This window comes from Osmerus eperlanus, chromosome 13 (assembly GCF_963692335.1).
Source record: "Osmerus eperlanus chromosome 13, fOsmEpe2.1, whole genome shotgun sequence".
Taxonomy (NCBI): domain Eukaryota; kingdom Metazoa; phylum Chordata; class Actinopteri; order Osmeriformes; family Osmeridae; genus Osmerus; species Osmerus eperlanus.
The window spans coordinates 3,626,065-3,644,849 of record NC_085030.1 but is presented as its reverse complement, the minus strand read 5'-3'; the positions used below and the strand labels follow the sequence as shown (position 1 = coordinate 3,644,849).

Here is an 18,785-nt window from a genome sequence, read left to right as displayed (position 1 = left end):
CTGACAGACTGACAGACTGACAGATAAAGAGGCAGGCAGGCAGGCTGGCTGGCGTTATCCAATGTAACAGCCTGGGCCTGGTCCTGAACAGCAGTGACTGGATCATAGGCAGGGTTGAGTTTTCTGAACCTCCTGGAGACTGGAGAGTGGGAATGAGAAACAGATGGCGCTTCTCTAGGGCAAAGACACTCCTTCACTTTCTCTCTCTTTTCTCCCTCTTTCTGTCTCTCTTTTTTCCTTCCTCCTTCTCCCTGGGTCTCTTGGCTTTTTCTCTCTTTCTCTATTCGAACTATCTCTCTCTCTTTCTCTCATGCTGAACTGTTCAGTGATCTCAGATGAGCAGTTTACTGGAAGTTAGTTCCTCTGAATAACGAAAGTGAGAGGATCACCTTATGAGTGTTCATGGAATTGTGTGTAAACTGCAGAGGACACCTGGGTGTGGTGGGTTGGGAGAGGAAGGGGGGGAGGGAGGGGGGAGGAGGAAGTTACTGAGATGGACAGCTTCCCTGTTCTCATTTTTTTGGGATTTTCCACTCAGCTGACTGATCTGCCTCTCTGTCTCTCTGTCTCTCTGCCTGTCTGTCTCTCTGCCTGTCTGCCTGTCTGTCTGTCTGTCTGTATTTTGTCCGTGTCCACAGAGGGCCCAGAGTATGAGTACAGCGGCAGTGAGGATGAGGAGGAGGAGATGAATGAGGAAGAAGGGGAACCCAGGTAGGACCACAACACAGACCACCTCACACCCACTGGGCTTCGCGCTTCATCTCAGCATGCCAACCGTCACCAGCCCCAAAAAACTCAATCTGGTGCCTCCCTAGCCACGTTCTGTGATCCACTAAAAGATGACCTGTGCACACAACCCTTTGTTCATATGGCTGGTTATGTAATCACTAATCTACTGTCACATACACACACACTCTATGTGATAGGACCGCATTTAACATAGTGTGTGTGTGTTTGTGAAAAAGAGAGAGAGAAAGAGAAAAAGGAAGGAGGCCTGTCTACAGAGACAGACGCCCCTGCTCCTGTTCTGCTCTCTCCATACCCAAAGTACCATATGGTGCAGATCCTGACACACACACACACACGCACTGTTTGCTAAGGACAGCATGTTCATCTCTCACTCATGTCCACATACTCCACCCCTCTCTCCTCCCCCTCCATCCTCTCCATCCCTCTCTCCTGCTCTCCGCCCGGCCCCAGTTCCATCGTGAACGTTCCGGGGGAGTGGACCCTGCGCCGGGAGTTCCTGCGGCTGCAGCAGGAGAGCCGAGGGCGGGCAGAGAGCCAGCGGCAGCAGCAGCTCCTCCAGGAGCAGCACCAGCAGCAGGAGAGGTACAAGCAGCAGCTGCTGGCCGACCGCCACAAGAGGATCCAGCAGGAGCAGGAGCAGCGCAGGAGGCTGGAGGACGTAAGGAACCCCCCCACACACACCCCACACACACACACACACACCCGCACACACCCCACACACACACACACCACACACACACCACACACACACCACACACACACCCCACACACACACGCACACACCCCACACACACACACACGCACACACACCCCACACACACACACACGCACACACCCCACACACACACGCACACACACACGCACACACCCCACACACACACACACCACACACACACCACACACACACCCCACACACACACACACACACACACCACACACACACCACACACACACCCCACACACACACACACCACACACACACCCCCCCCACGCACACACACACCACACACACACCCCCCCCACGCACACACACACCACACACACACCACACACACACCACACACACATCCCACACACACACACCACACACACAATCAGGTATGGACATTTACAGACGTATAATCATGTATACTCGCATATACTGTTGTTTATTTCTATACTCGTGTACACGAGCGTGGTGATGATGTTGTTGTGGGATGTTGTCTACAGCAGCAAAGGAGACAGCTGCAAGACTCCGGGTTCCAGTGGGCGGAGCTACAGGAGATGCTCTGGGGGGAGGAGTCGGATGGACACGACCGAATCCGATTGGACGATAGAAACAACAGGAGTGATAAAAGACAGGTGAGAACTGTGTTAGTATCAGATGTGCTGGAATAGAGCAGGGGATAACCATCGCTGGCCAGGAGAAAAGATTTGAAGGCTTCAATAGTGTCTGAATGTCCAGTTAAAACTGGAGGAGCCTGTACTGACATACTGGTCATGGTGAGATGCAAACAAGTGACATCTGACATCAGAGTCTGAGCTCTGAATCCTCCTGTAGGCCTGGTTGCCCCGGGTTACGCACCACCATGTTGCAGAGGAGCCATCCTGCTGCCGTTGCCAACGACGGCAGCAGCTCCCTCCACTTTGCTGATGCTGCAGTTCCACCTGCCAGCAGACGTTACCGTGACGATGATTGTCTTCCTCCCCCCCACCCAGCCCCAGCCCCACCCTCACCAGGCCAGGCTTTCCGGACCGCCTCTGGGCTGGTCCTTGGAACGGGCATGATTAAAAGCGTGCCGCTTTATTAACACTTCTCATTATGGGATGGCTGCCGCAGGGGGGCGGAGCGGCGCGGCGTTGCTGAGCATCAGGATCTATTAGTCGGCCGTTTTTGAGAGGTGGCACGTTGCTGATAGGAACTTAATGAGGAGAATACCTTAATGAACCTGCCACAGCTCACTGGCTCTCACTGGGGATGTGTGTCTGTGTGTGTGTTAAAGTCATGTCCTAAAAGAGGTAATTGTGGTGTGTATTTCAGTGTGTTAAATGTTCTTTGATGATAATCTCAGTCTATTATTATTTATTATTATTATTTCAAGATACACCAAAAAAAACTGTAATTAAACACCAGAACCTCTTTTTTGAGTTAAACCCCTTTAGTCAAACTCATCAATCCCAGTCTTGATTACAAACATTCCTTGCAAAATGGTAATTTTTTGTTGGTAAATCCTCATTTTGAAGCGCTTTTTGTAGATTTACAAATGATTAAATTAGGGTTGTTAAAATAACACGTTTTGACTAATTGTAGAAAAAGATAATGCGTAAAAAATGAACACAGATTAATCACGCTCTATGCAAAGTGTTTCTTAGCTCAGTGAATCAGGTTAGGGGGGGCCACGGCCACCCTGATAAAGTCGCTGCCCCCCCCCTCCCCCCACTGAATGGAACATTAAAAACTAGCATAGCCTCTGATGCTAACAAGTCTCGTCAAACCACACTCGAACAGGCTGAGTAAAGTCTACCTGTGGCCGATTAACCAACTCGGTCACTACAATGCATTTGGTCATATTCTTGATTGTTATGGACATTGCATAAGGTTCATGAAAAAAATGACATTTCATGAACCATGAAAAACAAATATCAGAATGTGTGGGAAATGAAAAGAGATATTGACCTCTAAAGTTTTATAATGTCAAATGTTAATGCTTCTCATGCCAAATATTTATGCCATTAATCTAGATTTATTTATTACAAAGCATGTAATTAATTAGGCCTTAATTATTTTAATCGCTTGACAGCCTTATGCTTTTTTAAATTAAAATGTGTTTAATCATAGATAACTAAATGATGTGTGAATTATTTGAATGATTCATATATGAAGGTTTTAAGTTGCAACGGCGACATGGTATTGTAATGAATGTGTCGGCCAAAATGGAGGCCTTGTTTCTCTGCACATCACACTTCCTGCAGGAATGCCTCAGCACCTGGAGAGAGGGGGCATTAGGATTAGTGAAACGTTTGAACCTGAAAGCGATCCTCAGCAGTGTATATGACCTTTCAGTTGTTACAGACCCACAATCGCTTTCTATCTTTCTATTTTGATCAAGCGAACAAGCAATAATAACATAACTTGGGTGTGTCAGTGTCACTTAGAGCATTTAATATATTCCATAAGTAGTGAATAGTGAATATTCATAAGAAAATCCCCCTCCCCCAACTTTTCATTGGAAAGCCTTTTTTGAAAATATATTTGCATATAAACCATGTATATGTGCATATTCACATTGTGTGTGTGTGTGTGTATGAGAGAGAGAGAGGAAAGAGAGGAAAGAGAGGGAGAGAGAGGGAGAGAGAGAGAGAGAGAGAGAGAGAGAGAGAGAGAGAGAGAGAGAGAGAGAGAGAGAGAGAGGGGGACAGAGAGAGAGTGGGGGAGAGTGGGGGAGAGAGAGGGGGAGAGAGGGGGAGAAAGGGGTTATGGATGTAGTTTAATGAGAAGGGACAGTCTTGGAGACTAGCCTAGTCACTAACTCAACACAGATGGAACTCTCCGACAGTCTGATGAACCCATCACTCCTGTCTGTCTCTGCTGTATGTGTGTGTGTGTGTGTGTGTGTGTGTGTGTGTGCGCGCGTGTGCATTGCATGTAAGTATGTTCTGTTTATAACCCAAAGTAATTATATAAACATGGAAACTCTGACCCTACCCGGCCCTCTTACATACATCCACTCCTCTCTCAGTTTCTTTCACATAAACAGTCCTCTCATGCACAAACACACTCTCCCACTCACCAACACTTTCCCTATCACACACTCTTTTTCTCACACACACTCTTAATTGACTGCTGTGCTCTGTCAGTCCATTTGGAGTGATCGGGGCTGATTTTGATGTAAAATATTTAGAGGTGGGGTAGTTAAGAGCCTTATGCAAGCTAGCTGTCATATTGAAAATGAATATTTCAGACTTTTTCACTAAAATTCAGTCACTGGGTTTCCCAGGAAACCAGGAAGTAATAGAGTGTGTGTGTGTGCGGGTCTATGTGTGTCCAGCAGGAGGAGAGGGGCAGACAGAGGAAGGATGTGTCAGTAAGGCCTGTGGTCTCCGGAGCAGAGCAGGTAAGAAGTAACTTCTCACTCCCATCACCTCACCTCCTCTGCATGGACCCGGGCCATGGCGTCACCTGTGTGTTCTCCCTGCTTCCTGTGTGTGTGTGTGTGTGGGGGGGGGGGGGGGGGGGAATGGGGTTCTTGGTGAATGGGGAAATGTCTGGCAGTAGATGTTACTGTTACTGTACAGCGTAACCTCGCATGAGAACGTCATGTCGTGAGTGTGTTTGTGTGCGTTTGTGATAACGAAGCATTGGGTCTAGACAGCAGTGACAGAATGGGAAGTCTAGACGTGGTTTGTTATCAGTGAAAGCTGGCTGTGACACGGGCTGTCCATACCCTCTACACCAGCAGGCAAGACTTTGGAATGGAAGGGACCTGTTTCAAATGAGCAGTGCCAGGGAATTTCTACCATTCCCAGATTTGTGACATTGATCCTGTTGAGTGAAATCAGCATGAACATATAGGATCTAAATTTGGAAAGAAAAAACGACACAAAAAAAACAAGACTTTAAGGCATTTTGTTCATCAATAGCCTGCTTTTGAAAATGTAAATACATCCAGATCTGCCTTTGTATACCAGCGCAGAGTTATCGAGGTAAAACTACAGCTCTGCCCAAAGGCTACGACGTTGACTGCTGCTCAGCTAACCCGTTCGGCTAACCCTCAGCAGGATTGTGTTTGGGAAACACCCTTCACTCCATACAGTGCGGCTCTGTCAGGGAGGCGCATCAAAGAGCATGCTTGTGTGGTGTGTGTGACGAGTTGCACAAACGTGTGCCGGGTGGAGATTGGGATAGATACGTTAGAGGAGGCATGCGTTTCCCTACCCCCCACCCACGTCCCAAGAGCGTCTGCTAAATGACTAAATGTAAATGTAAATGTATAGCATAGAGAGGGGGCAACACACACACACATACACACAAAGGATAAACTGTATAAAAGCATGCATGGGGGGCGGCATGTGTAAAGCCACCGCTTTAAGATTGCAACATCATTAATGCAGCTTCCCTTTTTATCAATATCTGCTCTGTCTGACTCGAGTCCTTCTTATCTCCTCACGGCCATTATGCCTCTGGACTGTTTGAAAATGAGTGTGCGTGTGTGTGTCTGAAAGGCTAAACGCCTAATTGTAGAAAAAGCCTGTTTTGGACTTTACTTTAATTGACGGTAATGTGATTATGTTAATAAAGCTCTGGGATGAGATAGCGATCAACATATTGGCCATCTATGGTTCCTAAAGGATAGCTTCTAGTGTCCAAAACAGTAGACAGCCACCCACATAACTATAGTCCTGTTATTGTGAGTGGGTGAGGTTGTGTGTGTGCCTGCTTGCGTGTGCATGTGCGTGTGCATGTGCGTGTGTGTGTGTGTGTGATGCAGTTTGACCCTAAAGTGTGACCTTGCCATTTCTCCAGAGTGTGATGGTAGATGCAGGAACAGCAGTGTGACATGTACAGAACACCCTCCGGCACTGCTATATTAAGAACAGCAGATGATTCTCCATTCATGTGTGTGTGTGTGCCCACATGCCTTGACCCTCTATGTGCTTCAGTAAATGTGTGTATTCAGGGGTGAGTTCTGCCTGCCTCCGTGTAAGCCATGTGTGTCTCAAATGTGTGTGCACCTGTCTGTCTGCCTGCCTGCATGTCAGTGTGTGTGCCCACGTCTCAACGTGTGTGTGTGTGCCTCTATGCTTAAATTGTGAGGATTCAGGGGTGATATTTCCCCATGTGCTTCTGCTCAGTGAGCTGGTAATCTGACCAGTCTCTCTATATCTCTCTATGTCTCTCTCTCTCTCTCTCTATGTCTCTCTCTCTCTCCTTGTCTCTCTCTCCTTGTTTCTCTACATGTCTCGCTGTCTGACGTCTCTCTCCGTGTCTCTCTGTGCCTGTGTTCTCCCTGGTGTGCCTCTGTGCTAGAGGAGAACCCAGGCTCCACGCCACGCCCAGCCCCAGCTTCGTCCTCCCCAGCCCCCTCAGCCCCAGCCTCCCGTAGCCCCGCCCCAGGGGTCTCAGCAGGGCCGGAGGTTCCACCGCACGCTGCCCAAGGACCAGACCCAGCTTCTGTCGCTGCAGCACGACCACAGACACAGGCAGAAGGAGCCCCCCCAGCCTGCCAGCATCCCCCCGCCCAGCTACCCTCCCGCTCACAGCCAGCGCACAGCGGTAAAGCTGGCTCACCCCCCCCTTTTCTCACTCCCATCCCAACTTGCCTTTCCCTACCCCGACCCCCTTTCCTCCACGTCGCTCCCAACCCTAACCCATTCCACCTCCCCGGCTTCTGTCTACCCTGTCTACCCTTCCATTTTCTTTCCCTCTCTGTATGCCCCAATGCCATGCTTAAAATGTCCGTGCTCAAAGCACCCAGTTTGTTGTCAGTGTTTTAGCTTGGGATGATTGTTTTATGGATGGGGTATTTCATTGGTTGGTTGGTATATCGGTTGACAGACTGGGACTGCTGGCTGATTGGTTGATGAATTACTGACTGACTGACCTACTGACCATCGGGCCAACTGAATGTGGTTCTGGAGGGTGACTGTCCATCTTCGTGTGGCCTAGATGGAGGAGGTGATGTGGAGGTCCGACAGCCAGCAGGCTAACCTGAACAGGCTGGTGGCGGCCGCTGGTCTGCCCAGCCACGTGCACTCTCGCCTGGGCTCCGGCAGCAGTTCCAGCCCCTGTACCCCCGCCATGCAGAGGGCCAACCTGCCCCAGGTAGCACAACCTCCTACACAAACACAAATATAAAAAAACATGGAAAGATTCAAGTTTTATTGTTAAATCTTTGTGTGGGGTTTTTATTGCCTTTTGCTTTTCTGATGAAAAGCTGTCAGGACATGACATGGTTGCAAGGGTTAGGGGTACAAATCCACAACTGTCATGTCAGTCGAACAGTAAATCATAATGGTTAAGGTATGCCTCATATATATTTGAGTTTTTGAGTGCAGAAGTCTTCCCAACTCAGTTCCCAAAGGACCTCAGTTTATATCATCCAGGTATATGTAGTTACACTTCATCAAGGTTTATGTGGAACAAGTTATTACACAAGTCAAACTTGGGTGAGGTTGGGCTTTCCAGGGGTAAGTGGATGTTAACTTTGCTCTTATTTTGGTAACACAGCGCTCAACTCCCCCTTTACAACATCCACTTAACTCTTACACCCCTACCCCATACTGTGCCATTTTGTAATAATCTATACCTCCAACACTTCCATCATTAATTTACCCAGAAATATAGTAAAAACTGTTGTAGGCACATATGAAATGCTATGTATTTACATATTAGTTAATGTAACGTTAATGTATAGTGTTGCCAAATGTTGTTAAATAATAAAAACTTACATTTTAAAATCTGCTAAAAAGGGCTGACCTCAGCGACTCAGCGTTACATGATGTAAGCCAACAGCCAGCTGTCTGCCTGTGTGTGGTTGTGGTCATGGGTATGCATCAAAGTGTGTGTGTGTGTGTGTGTGTGTGTGTGTGTGTGTGTGTGTGTGTGTGTGTGTGTGTGTGTGTGTGTGTGTGTGTGTGTGTGTGTGTGTGTGTGTGTGTGTGTGTGTGTGTGTGTGTGTGTGCGTGTGTGTGTGCACGCATCGGGTGTGCTTTGCATGTCTCAGAAAACCTAACACTATTATTTATGCGTTTTGATGACACGGTTCCTTTTTCTAAAGGAAGAATCAGATCTTTAAACTACTATAACTTCCTCTCACTAACTTCCTCTTTGTGCAACAACAGGCTTCATCTATTTGGTACCATAGAACAAGGCATTACCTTTTTCTCATGGCAGTCAATTGGCAGTTAGATATAAAATACTTATACAATATTGTAATGCATAACAGTATTTAGTCTTTTATTCCTGGGGTTCTCTGATTTGCCTTTACTAGAATAACAACTGCTATAAAAAAATATATTTGTAGAAAATATGAATGTGATGTTGACAAGCAGGCATGCCTCTATAGAATGGTGCAGAGCAAGTATTCTAGTGTAATATTCTTTCTTATGTTCAGTGTGCCTGTTGACCTTGACCTTTAATGTGGCTAATAAATACAGGCCTTGCCTTGACGCTGACCACCAAAAAGATAAACAATGCACCTTGAACTTCTGTTGTACTTTCGATAAGCACTATTTGGATTAAAGTGTCTGCTTAATCAAATTCAAAAATAAATGTAATTCAGTGACTGAGTAACTATAATTTTAAGCAGGTGTCCCTAAACATATTCAAAGTACACACCTCTACTCCTAGATCAGGCATTTCTACAGGGACATTTTAAATCACACCCTCTATATATTTAAACTGATATATTTGTATGTCGCTTTAGTTAAAATCATCTGCTAAATTAATCAAATGTCAAGTAATGTCAACCAACTCAAACCCTAATTAAATGAAAACAGATCGTGTCATCAGTGCAGTGCAGTTTAGCACAGCGTGGCATGGTGTCCCTGTGTGGTCTAACCCGGAACCTTCTCTGTTCCAGAAATCCAACCTGCGCTCCAGCAGAGAGTCCTCACACAGCAGCTCCCTGTCAGACATGGTCACCTCCCCTCTCTCCCCCTTCACCCCCCTCACCCCCCTCTCCCCCACCCTGGACGAGGTTTTCTGGGACTTCCCCAGCTCTGCTGAACGCCCTCCCAAGGTACGTCGCCTGTCTGTGTGTCTGTCTGCTGGCTGTTTTTTTGTATGACCTGGTTGTTTGTGTGCCAGCCTGCCTGTTTGCCTCTGTCTTCCTGACTGTCCAGGGTTGGTTCTCGCTGTCTGCTGGTACTCACTAGTACTGGTAATCATATAGAATATCAAAGTGCATATTGTACGCTTTCAAATTATGTGTTTTACATTCAAATCTGAAATTTGTTGAAGAAGATATGCTTTTTTGAATGTTGGTACACCTTAAAATGAGCAGAGAAAGATCCAGAAAAACTGACCAGAAGACATGCCTCGACAAGTCTACTCTGCTGACATACTGAATATTCAGTGATCCTAAAAATGTAATTTATTATATTGAGTGACTTCTTAAAAACGTAAACCTTTATAATATGAGGGCAATAGCATAGAAGAAAAAAACTTTTTTGCATTCCAGTGCAATTTGAAGTTTCCTTCATGCGGACCTATTCAGCAGCTCCAGTAACATATGGGTTTGATGTCATCTCTGAGGGGGGTGGTTGATGTGCATGTTGCAGCTGACATATTGGACACTGTTGTTGTTGTTGATGTTAGGATTCTTATTGACGATCATGCAACGCACGGCAGACAAGAAAGGCAACTGTGCCAAGTTGGCAGTGCCCTCTGGCCTACATTCAGAGCCATTACTGAGAGGTGAAGCTTTTTATAACCCCCCCCCCCCCCCCTCACACACAAGCACAGCCTCCCCACCCCCACCACCCTAACCCCACCCCAGCAGTGAGTGTGTTAGTGCTGTATCTATACCCCAAGGCCAACTGGGGGTTTATTAGAAAGCACATGTGGAGGTAATATCATTTAACTACTAGCAACTGTTCCTGCCTTCCTGTCACCGTGGGAACCAGATGAGCGCTTCTAGAACTAGACTGAGGCTTGCTGGTAAGCTGCATGGCTGCAGGATGTGAGCCAGCTAGTAAGGCAGATGGGTACTTTCATCAGAGGGACTTCCTGTTTCGCTGGGCGTGGACTTCCTATGTGAGGTGGAGAGGGTGCAAGGTCGACTGCTGACGACGGATCAGGCTGAGAAATGCCAGTCGCTAGTCACCTGATCACAAATATGATTGGTCTTGTGACAGGGTGGTGGAAGGCTGGCTTTGTCACATGGCACAGACATTGATCCTGAGTCCTAGCAAACTTGTGGCATATATTTAGCTTTCTTTTTATTTCTCTCTCTGTCTTTATATCTTTCTCTATCGCCCGCCACCCCCCTCCCCAGGTCCCAGAACGCACCACATCCAAGTTCTACTGCAAAGAGCTGATGAGTCACAAGAGGACAGCGTCAAGGTACACTGACCACCGAGCAAATACCCAGAATGCACCAGCCCTGGGGAAGCATGGTTGTGGTGGATGGGTGGGGTTTGCGTGGGGGGCTTGTGGGTGGGCTCAGTCCCTGAGGGCCGTCCTGCCTGTCAGTTCTTCTGACTGAGGGGAAGAGTGTTGGGTGGGGGGGGGGGGGGGGGGGGGCAAGGGAGGGTTAGACAGCCCCTGACAGACTAGCATGAGCTCAGGGGGATATCTTTACCTCTGTGACATCCATGTCAAGTCTTTTTTCTTTTAAAACGTATTTCTCTCTCTCCCTCTCTCTCTACCTCCCTCCCTCTCTCTCCAGTGGAGCCCCTCAGTCACCAGTCGACAGAGGAGGGAGGTCGACCTCCACCTGCAACCCCCCGTCAGGTCTGTATCTCCTGTGCTAACCCTCTCTCCACTCCCTCTAACCCCCTCCCCTTCTATCCATATCTCCATCACCATCAGTTACGCTGTTCACCTACAACCTTTCGCTCCCCAGCTGCACACAGACATGACTCTACGGTTGCAGTCCTCACACTGAAATACACACCCTGTGGTTATTTACTCATCCAACACACACGTGTAAGCTCTCAGAAACACACCCTTTACGGTGATATCCAAGCATCCTGTCAGATTGACTGTGGACCCGACAGTTCACAGGGAGAGTAGGCCAGGTCTGGGTTCCTGTAAATGTTCACCAGATCAGTGTGTCTCTACCGGGTTGGTGAAACAGAAGTTATGCGTTTGGTTTCTTTTTTTAGGAAAACTGTGTGAGATCCGTGCATAGGGTGTGTGTGTGCGAGTGTGTGTGTTTCAGCGCTGTGTTTAGGGTGTGTGTGGGAGTGTGTGAAGGCGTGTGGGTTAGCAGTGGAGCATGCGGTAGAATGGGTGTGGGCAGCCCCAGGTCAACTAGTGGGTATACTGAAAGGAAGGGAGAGAAGAGGAGAAGGGAAGAGAGGGAGGAAGAGAAGTGGGGCTGGTGGGGAGGAGAGAGGGAGGGAGTAGAGGAGGGAGGGCTGGAGAAGGAGTAGGCAGGCTGGAGAGGAGGGGAGAGAAGGAAAAGAGGAGAAAGGGAGAAAGACGAGGAGAGGTGAGGAAAGGAGAGGGAGAAGAGGAGAGAAGAGGGAGGAGGAGGGGGAGTTGAGGACAAGAGGAGAGGAGGAAGGGAATAGCAAGGCTTGGGGAGAGGAGAGAAGCAGGGCTGGAGGAGAGGAGCGGAGGGCGTTACAGCCTGAGCTCCTCAACATTCTCTCTCCTCGAAGCCTGCCTCTGAGACTCACCCTCTGACAGCTCCTGTTTCCTGACAGCAGAGTCTGAGACCTGACAGGAGAGAGATCTCACAGGAAGTAAGCCAGAAAGAAGAAGGTCAGGGATCACACTATCTTTGAAGCTCAAAATATCTCTTGTTTTTATCGCACAAGTTGCATTGCATTGCTGCTATTGTGGTAATGCTACAATGGGCAGCTTCAGAACTTTGAAATGATTTAAGTCTGGTTCAAAGCCACTGAGGTCAGTGGTTACAAGACTAGGTCTTGTAGACCTCACACAAAGCTCTCTTAAGGGGATGTCTGGCTTTGGTGACTGGAGGAAATAGAAACTACCGTGTCACTGTTTCCTGGTTAACGGGATGGAATGGAGAGAGAGTTTAACAAAGATTTAGCTTTTTAATGCATGGTAGCTGAGACCAGATAATGTTCTGTTACTCATCCAAGCTTAACACACACACACACACAGAGAGAGAGGTACGACTGCTCTGTTGCTGTTTCAGGTCAGTGAATTGGGAGAGGGTATTAGAAAGATGTAATTTTCCTGATGGTTAAAAGAACCTTCCAGATGTTTGCTTGTCGCCTGGCTTCCCGAGGCTAGAGAGATGTTCTGAAGCTATTGTTTGTGTTTGTGCTGCAGGTTACCTGAGACTGGAGAGCCCCCTGCTGCAGAGACAAGTCCAGCACTACAGGAGAACTCAGGACAACAGTCCTGGACGGCCTCTTCAACACCAGGTAACACACACAAACATGCACACACGCTCAAAAAACTTTTACTACGTCTCGTGAAAGTTATCTAATGATCTACGTTTGAGAAAATGTCCTAAAAAGTTCCAACTTGGTCGTTGGCTCTGGTTGGATGATCCCAGTTAATACAACACAAGCAGGAACAAGAGGTTTTGTACAGTCACCCTCTCACCAACACACTCTGAGGCTCTGCTCCATCAAAGGAACACTCTAGAAATCAGAACCTGGTTTTCTCCACCACTGGGAGGTTTCTGTTGTCGCTGTGCCTGTTGCTGTTGACGTTGGGACGTCTGCTTAGTAACCATGGAGACTCGATTACATGCTCGACTCCTTCACAGACTCATGAAGCAATGTTCTGTCTGAGAAAGGCTTCAAAGCATTCTGCCTTATTAACACCTGACCACAGCCTAGGAGACCATTGTTATGGCTGGAAGTCAGGGGAATGGGATTGAAGGCATGATCCTAGTTAGCGTTCCTGTCGTTCCAATGTGGAGTAGGGAAAATGTTCCAGTGACTTCCTCCCAGTAAGACCAGAGTAGAAGAGCTCCGATCAGAATAGAGCATAGGAGAACAGTGTTGTTGTGTAACAGTTACATTGCAGTCTCTTGCCAGCTTACAGCACAAGGAACAGTTATCTCCATACTGAAGTTATTTTCACTGTGGCAGTGTCACATCACAGCTTCTACTGCAGAGTTGTAAATCAGTGTAATATCGATATTTAATTGTGTTTACATGTGTCTGTGTGTCTGTGTGTTTGTGTGCAGGGCTTGCTCCCTGGACTGAAGGCTGGGCTGGGCCCGCTGGGTAAAGCAGCAGAGTACTCCTCATCTAGTGACGAGGTCGGCAGCAGTGATGACGAGGACAAGAAAAGGTTCAGTCCTTATCATCATTACCATCATTATCACCACCTTCATCATTACCAGCAGCAGCAGCACCACATTATCACTACCATCATCATAACCATCATCCCCACTACCACCTTTACTATCACCATTATTATCACTACCGTCATTATTACCATCATCATTATTACCATTATCACTACCATCATCATCATTGCCATGATCATTACCATCATTATCATTACCATCATCATCACCATTGTCTCTACCATCATCTTCATAATCAATATTCTCTCTCCCATCATCATCATCATCATCTCTCTGTCCCTCAGATCCGTGACGACCAATGGGGAGCGTCGTTTCTTCAGAGGGATTCTTGACGACATTGTTCTACAACCTCACCAGAATCTTAACCACACACAGGTAGACAAACACACACTCTCTCACTCACTCTCTCACTCACTCACAACGCAGTGTATCTCACAGACCACAGGATGTGATGTGTTGTCAGTCTCGTTGTTCTGCTGTCAACCGAACACAGAAACACATCAACTTTATCTACAATACACATATATACACACACACACACAGGCACACACACGCACACAAACACACACAATGTATGTCCCAGTTTTAATCTTCTACTGCTCCTCGGCTGTCATGGAACCCCAAACAATGACTTCTGACAGCATTGGTGTCTCTCCTCTGGCGTCTTGGACACACACTCACACGCATACACTCACACAGACACACACACACAAACACACTCGGACACAAAAACACACATCCTGCTCTCAAACATTATACTCACCCACCCACATACATTTGCACTCACACACACACACCTCCCACTCAGTGTTGAATGCCCAGATGAATGCCCAGATGACTCATATGGGGTAATAACCAGGCATATGCTGCCATTGCCAATGTGTTCTCCTGTCTAAGCATGGTACATCGCTGTCTGTGTGTGTGTGTGTCTGTGTGTGTGTTCCTGTGAACGCGTGTGTCTGTGTATGTTTGTCCCCTAGCAGGTTGTGTCAGGGCCCCGGAGCGGGCCCTCACAGAGACTGGTGGCTTTAGACTCGGACCAAAACTACGTTCTACCAGACCTCCTGCAGAAGAGCCCCACCCGCGAGGCTCTCCTTCAGCCCCAGTCTCCCTGCAGCCGAGGGCCCTTCTCAGATCAGGTGAGGGACTGGGTGCCTCTGTAGAGTCTTGTTTTGTCCACTAGAGGGGAGCCTATGTCAATGTTTTTGGTCCAGAGCCTCTCATGGCTCCGACTGTGAGACTGCAGGGGGGTGTTCCATCAACGTCGCTAACGCAAGTCGCGCTAACACGAATAAGTCTCAGTTGGGTAAACGTCAACTTAGACTTAAGCCTCAAGCCGTTCCACTAACGTTCCGTTCCACTAACAGGCAACGCTAATTCAAGTTAGACCTCAATAAGCTTAGACTGTGCAGCCCAGATCAGGCGATCGTCGAAAAGAGGAGTTATGTCGCAAAAAGCAAAGCGTAAACCAGCAGAGTGGTGTTGTTTCAGCAGCGTAAATTGATTTTTTGAGTTTTTTGGGAGTTGTCCCCAAAAAGGGCAATGTTGCCGCAATTAACATGGCAAAGGAGACAACTTGTCAAACCATTACGACTGTTAAAATGCGTAAATTGTAGACCTACCAAATCTACTTAACATATATATATGCATTTAGGCCTACTGATAATTAGCGTAATTTGATGAGCTGTCTGAAACCGTTCTGACAGTAGGCTAGCCTATGGTCGATATTCTCAACAGGAGATTGAGAATAATAGCCCAAAAAAGAACGTGGCAGCAATTGAAAATTGTAGGATAAAATTCAAAACACTGAAGAAGGCCATGGTTAATTGCACTTGATGTGGGCTAATAATGTTTTTGTCTTCACATCTTGAACAAAATTAATAAATTACTTCAAAATAACTTTGCCACATGGATTTATTAACTGAATGGTGAGCTTTAAGCTTTAAGATAAAAGGGAAAGATAACCATGACTAAAATGGGGATTCACTGAAATAACTAGTATTGCAAAGATCCAGCACCGACTTCAGATCAGAAGGTGACCAAAACTGTAGCACACTTTGCTTGGCAGAACAGTCATTTAAAATTGCTCAGCATGACTAAGAATATATCATTATTATATTACGCGTGCATATTTAATCCAAATCCAATTATTACTATTATGGCTGACAGTGTATGGACAGCTGCCCCATATTTCCAGATTTCCAATTAACATAGTCTGCCTCCACAGATCCAGAGGGGGCTTGGACAGTGACAGACTGTGGCTGTGCCAAGTGTTGTCACAGCCTCACTTTGGGAAAGCATGCCCTACTGGGGACATTAGGGGAGACTGTTGGGCATAAAGGCACTTCATCATCATTCAACAACACCCTTTTCCATTGGAAGTAAAGGCATGGGAACAGTCCAATTTAGACCATTGTAAGGGCACCTTATAGGGTACTGCATCACGTTTTCTCTACTATAAAGGAACTCATGGAGACATGTTTTTACATTTATAGAGGGCACACTGTCATTTATTGCATGGGGCATCCTGTGCACTCAAGCATATTTCACAATGTGAATGGCAGACAGTAGGGCACTTGGTCTAATTTTTGCCACTCTAGAGGGCATTTTAGAAACACTTTTTCAACCATGGGGGCACCAGACAGTCATCCCCTGAGTCTTCCAGTGGGCCTGGATACACCCATGGGGACAGTATATTGCAGTATATTGGGGAAGCCAGAAGGAGAGGTAATATAGTGGCTTGTCAACATATAGGCTACTTTAAACAATGAAAATACTTTATACAATTGAATAAAAAGTCTCCTTGATTCTTTGTTTTTCAAGATAACCTGAAAAACTGATGATAATATTCAGGTACTGCTTTGGAGCAAGGTATATCCCCTTCATATTTCCTGGCATAGTTGCCCATTCAAGAATGTCCCACATGCAAAGACACACAGAGATGCAGACAGACTGAACAGTGTCAAGGCTTGGCTACAGTGAGTTTACTTCCTTGTGTGTGATTCCAGCAGACTACATAGTCTCGGCCTACCTAAATAGACTGCAGTCTACTACCCTCCTTTCTACTATTATAGTCTACTACTCTCCTTTCTATTACTTTCTACAAAGGATGGTAGGCTGCTCTTATGTGTTCATTGCCATCCTTAAGAGTTGCTAAAGTGTTATTTTATATATATATTTATATTTATGTATTTATTTTTTTAAGAATGACAATTAAATCTATCTAGATTATCTATGCTGGGCCTGCTGAACCTATACTTCTTCCACAGATACTGGTCAGGGAAGCATTACTTCTGTCTCTGAAGACCCTTGGGGCTGGTGGGATCAACGCTCTTTGTATAATCTGAGCACCTTCATCCACCACAGGGTTGTCAAAGAACGGATACGCCATAATTGATTGTAACTTGTCTAGATGCTCTGCTTAGTTTATAAGGCCTTATTTTATGTCAATTAACCAATGGCTTTTGAAAACGGTTAAAGTGACATTATTTCTTAACTTGTTTATTTAAATTAATATATTTTTTGGAGATGAAGTAAACACGTAAATCATTCATGTCTGCACTTCAAAAAGTCTGAATTTACGTTTCCGAACACGGACTAAAGTGCTTTGCGCGCAGGAATTTACTCGACAGAACTGTCTTTTGAGATTCTGTTTCCCCCTGTTTGAAATAATTTGCAACACATTTTAGTTTAGCTTGACTTTTAGCCTGGCACGGATCAGGCTAGTTCCGAAGCATAAGTTACCTTGGTTACGTAGCTAGAACTCAAATAAGCCACTTTAATGGAACGGAACTCTCGCTAAAGTAAGTGAGACTTGGCGACATAAGTCTTGCTTTTCCTTAATCGACATTGATGGAACACCCCCCAGGTTTGAGGTCTGATATTGTTGTTGTTGTTGTTTTCATGTTGTTGTGGTCGATGTAGATGTCCATCTCTAGCCCTCCAGGCAAGAGCACCTCCTCCTCCTCCTCTTCCTCCTTCACCACCTTCATCGACCCCCGATTGCTGAAGACCTCCCCCCCGCAGAGCCCTACAGCACACAGTCCCAGTGAGAACACACACTCACACACACATGTATCCTCACACACTCACGCACTCACACACGTATCCTCACACACACACACACACACATACATTCTACCAGGCACGGATGACAAAAAAGAGTAAGGGTTTGATCAATCACCCATGTGTGTGCTCCGTTCCCTTCCAGCTGGCAGCAAGCCTGAGCCAATGAGGAGGGAGAACCACAGGAAAGGCTCGGTGGTGAACGTAAACCCCACCAACATCCGCCCCCAGAGCGACACGCCAGAGATACGCAAGTACAAGAAGAAGTTCACCGCTGAGATCCTTTGTGCTGGACTCTGGGGTAGGTGTGCATGTGTGTGTGTGGAGAGGGTGAGGGGTCCTGTTTCACTCTGCCTCCACGATGACTAGAGGTTTCTCCCCTGGAAGAATGTCTTGATGAAAGCTCTGAAGCTGGTGCTTTGTCAAAGATCACAGTGCCCCCTGTTGGTTCAAAAGCTGTGTTGCAAATGCTTGACTACAGTTTCGGAAAGAATCACCAACAGTGCACAGAATAACATTGTAGAAAAACATCTAAACGCAGAATCAACAGAATAACATCTACATGCCTCTAACTGTTCTGCAGTAGATGTGCAGTGATTTACTGAGAGATGGAAGTTTATGTGTATTTAATGTTCCCCCGATGTTTTGAATACTTGTAAATGCTACATGCATTAAAAAGGGTTTAACCTTAGAGGTGAGAAGCATTAATAGTAACCTGTGTGTGTGTGTGTGTGTGTGTGTGTGTGTGTGTGTGTGTGTGTGTGTGTGTGTGTGTGTGTGTGTGTGTGTGTGTGTGTGTGTGTGTGTGTGTGTGTGTGCGTGCGTGTGTGTGTGTTGTATCTCAGGTGTGAACCTGTTAGTAGGAACTGAGAATGGTCTTTGGCTGCTGGACCGCAGTGGTCAGGGGAAGGTCTACTCTCTCATCAGCCGACGACGCTTCCAGCAGATGGACGTCCTGGAGGGCCTGAACGTACTCATCACCATCTCAGGTACGCACGCACACACACACACACACACACA

General features: G+C 46.7%; 1 protein-coding gene across 4 annotated transcripts in view; it reads left to right on the top strand.

The window, feature by feature from the left end:
* The window catches only part of si:zfos-2326c3.2 (mitogen-activated protein kinase kinase kinase kinase 4), a 43,740-nt gene that overhangs the window by 16,180 nt on the left and 8,775 nt on the right, over nt 1–18,785 (top strand). The window contains exons 11-26 of one of the 4 annotated variants that reach the window (XM_062477182.1): nt 639–711; nt 1,201–1,408; nt 1,960–2,091; nt 4,782–4,844; nt 6,758–7,003; nt 7,397–7,552; nt 9,312–9,470; nt 10,728–10,795; nt 11,121–11,185; nt 12,704–12,798; nt 13,575–13,681; nt 13,985–14,075; nt 14,681–14,839; nt 17,625–17,748; nt 17,911–18,066; nt 18,611–18,754. In XM_062477182.1, the coding sequence (XP_062333166.1) occupies nt 639–711; nt 1,201–1,408; nt 1,960–2,091; nt 4,782–4,844; nt 6,758–7,003; nt 7,397–7,552; nt 9,312–9,470; nt 10,728–10,795; nt 11,121–11,185; nt 12,704–12,798; nt 13,575–13,681; nt 13,985–14,075; nt 14,681–14,839; nt 17,625–17,748; nt 17,911–18,066; nt 18,611–18,754 (2,046 nt within the window). Of the gene's footprint in view, nt 1–638; nt 712–1,200; nt 1,409–1,959; nt 2,092–4,778; nt 4,845–6,757; nt 7,004–7,396; nt 7,553–9,311; nt 9,471–10,727; nt 10,796–11,120; nt 11,186–12,703; nt 12,799–13,574; nt 13,682–13,984; nt 14,076–14,680; nt 14,840–17,624; nt 17,749–17,910; nt 18,067–18,610; nt 18,755–18,785 lie in introns of all 4 variants that reach the window. The other 3 variants (XM_062477183.1, XM_062477181.1, XM_062477184.1) reach the window with 3 other exon arrangements.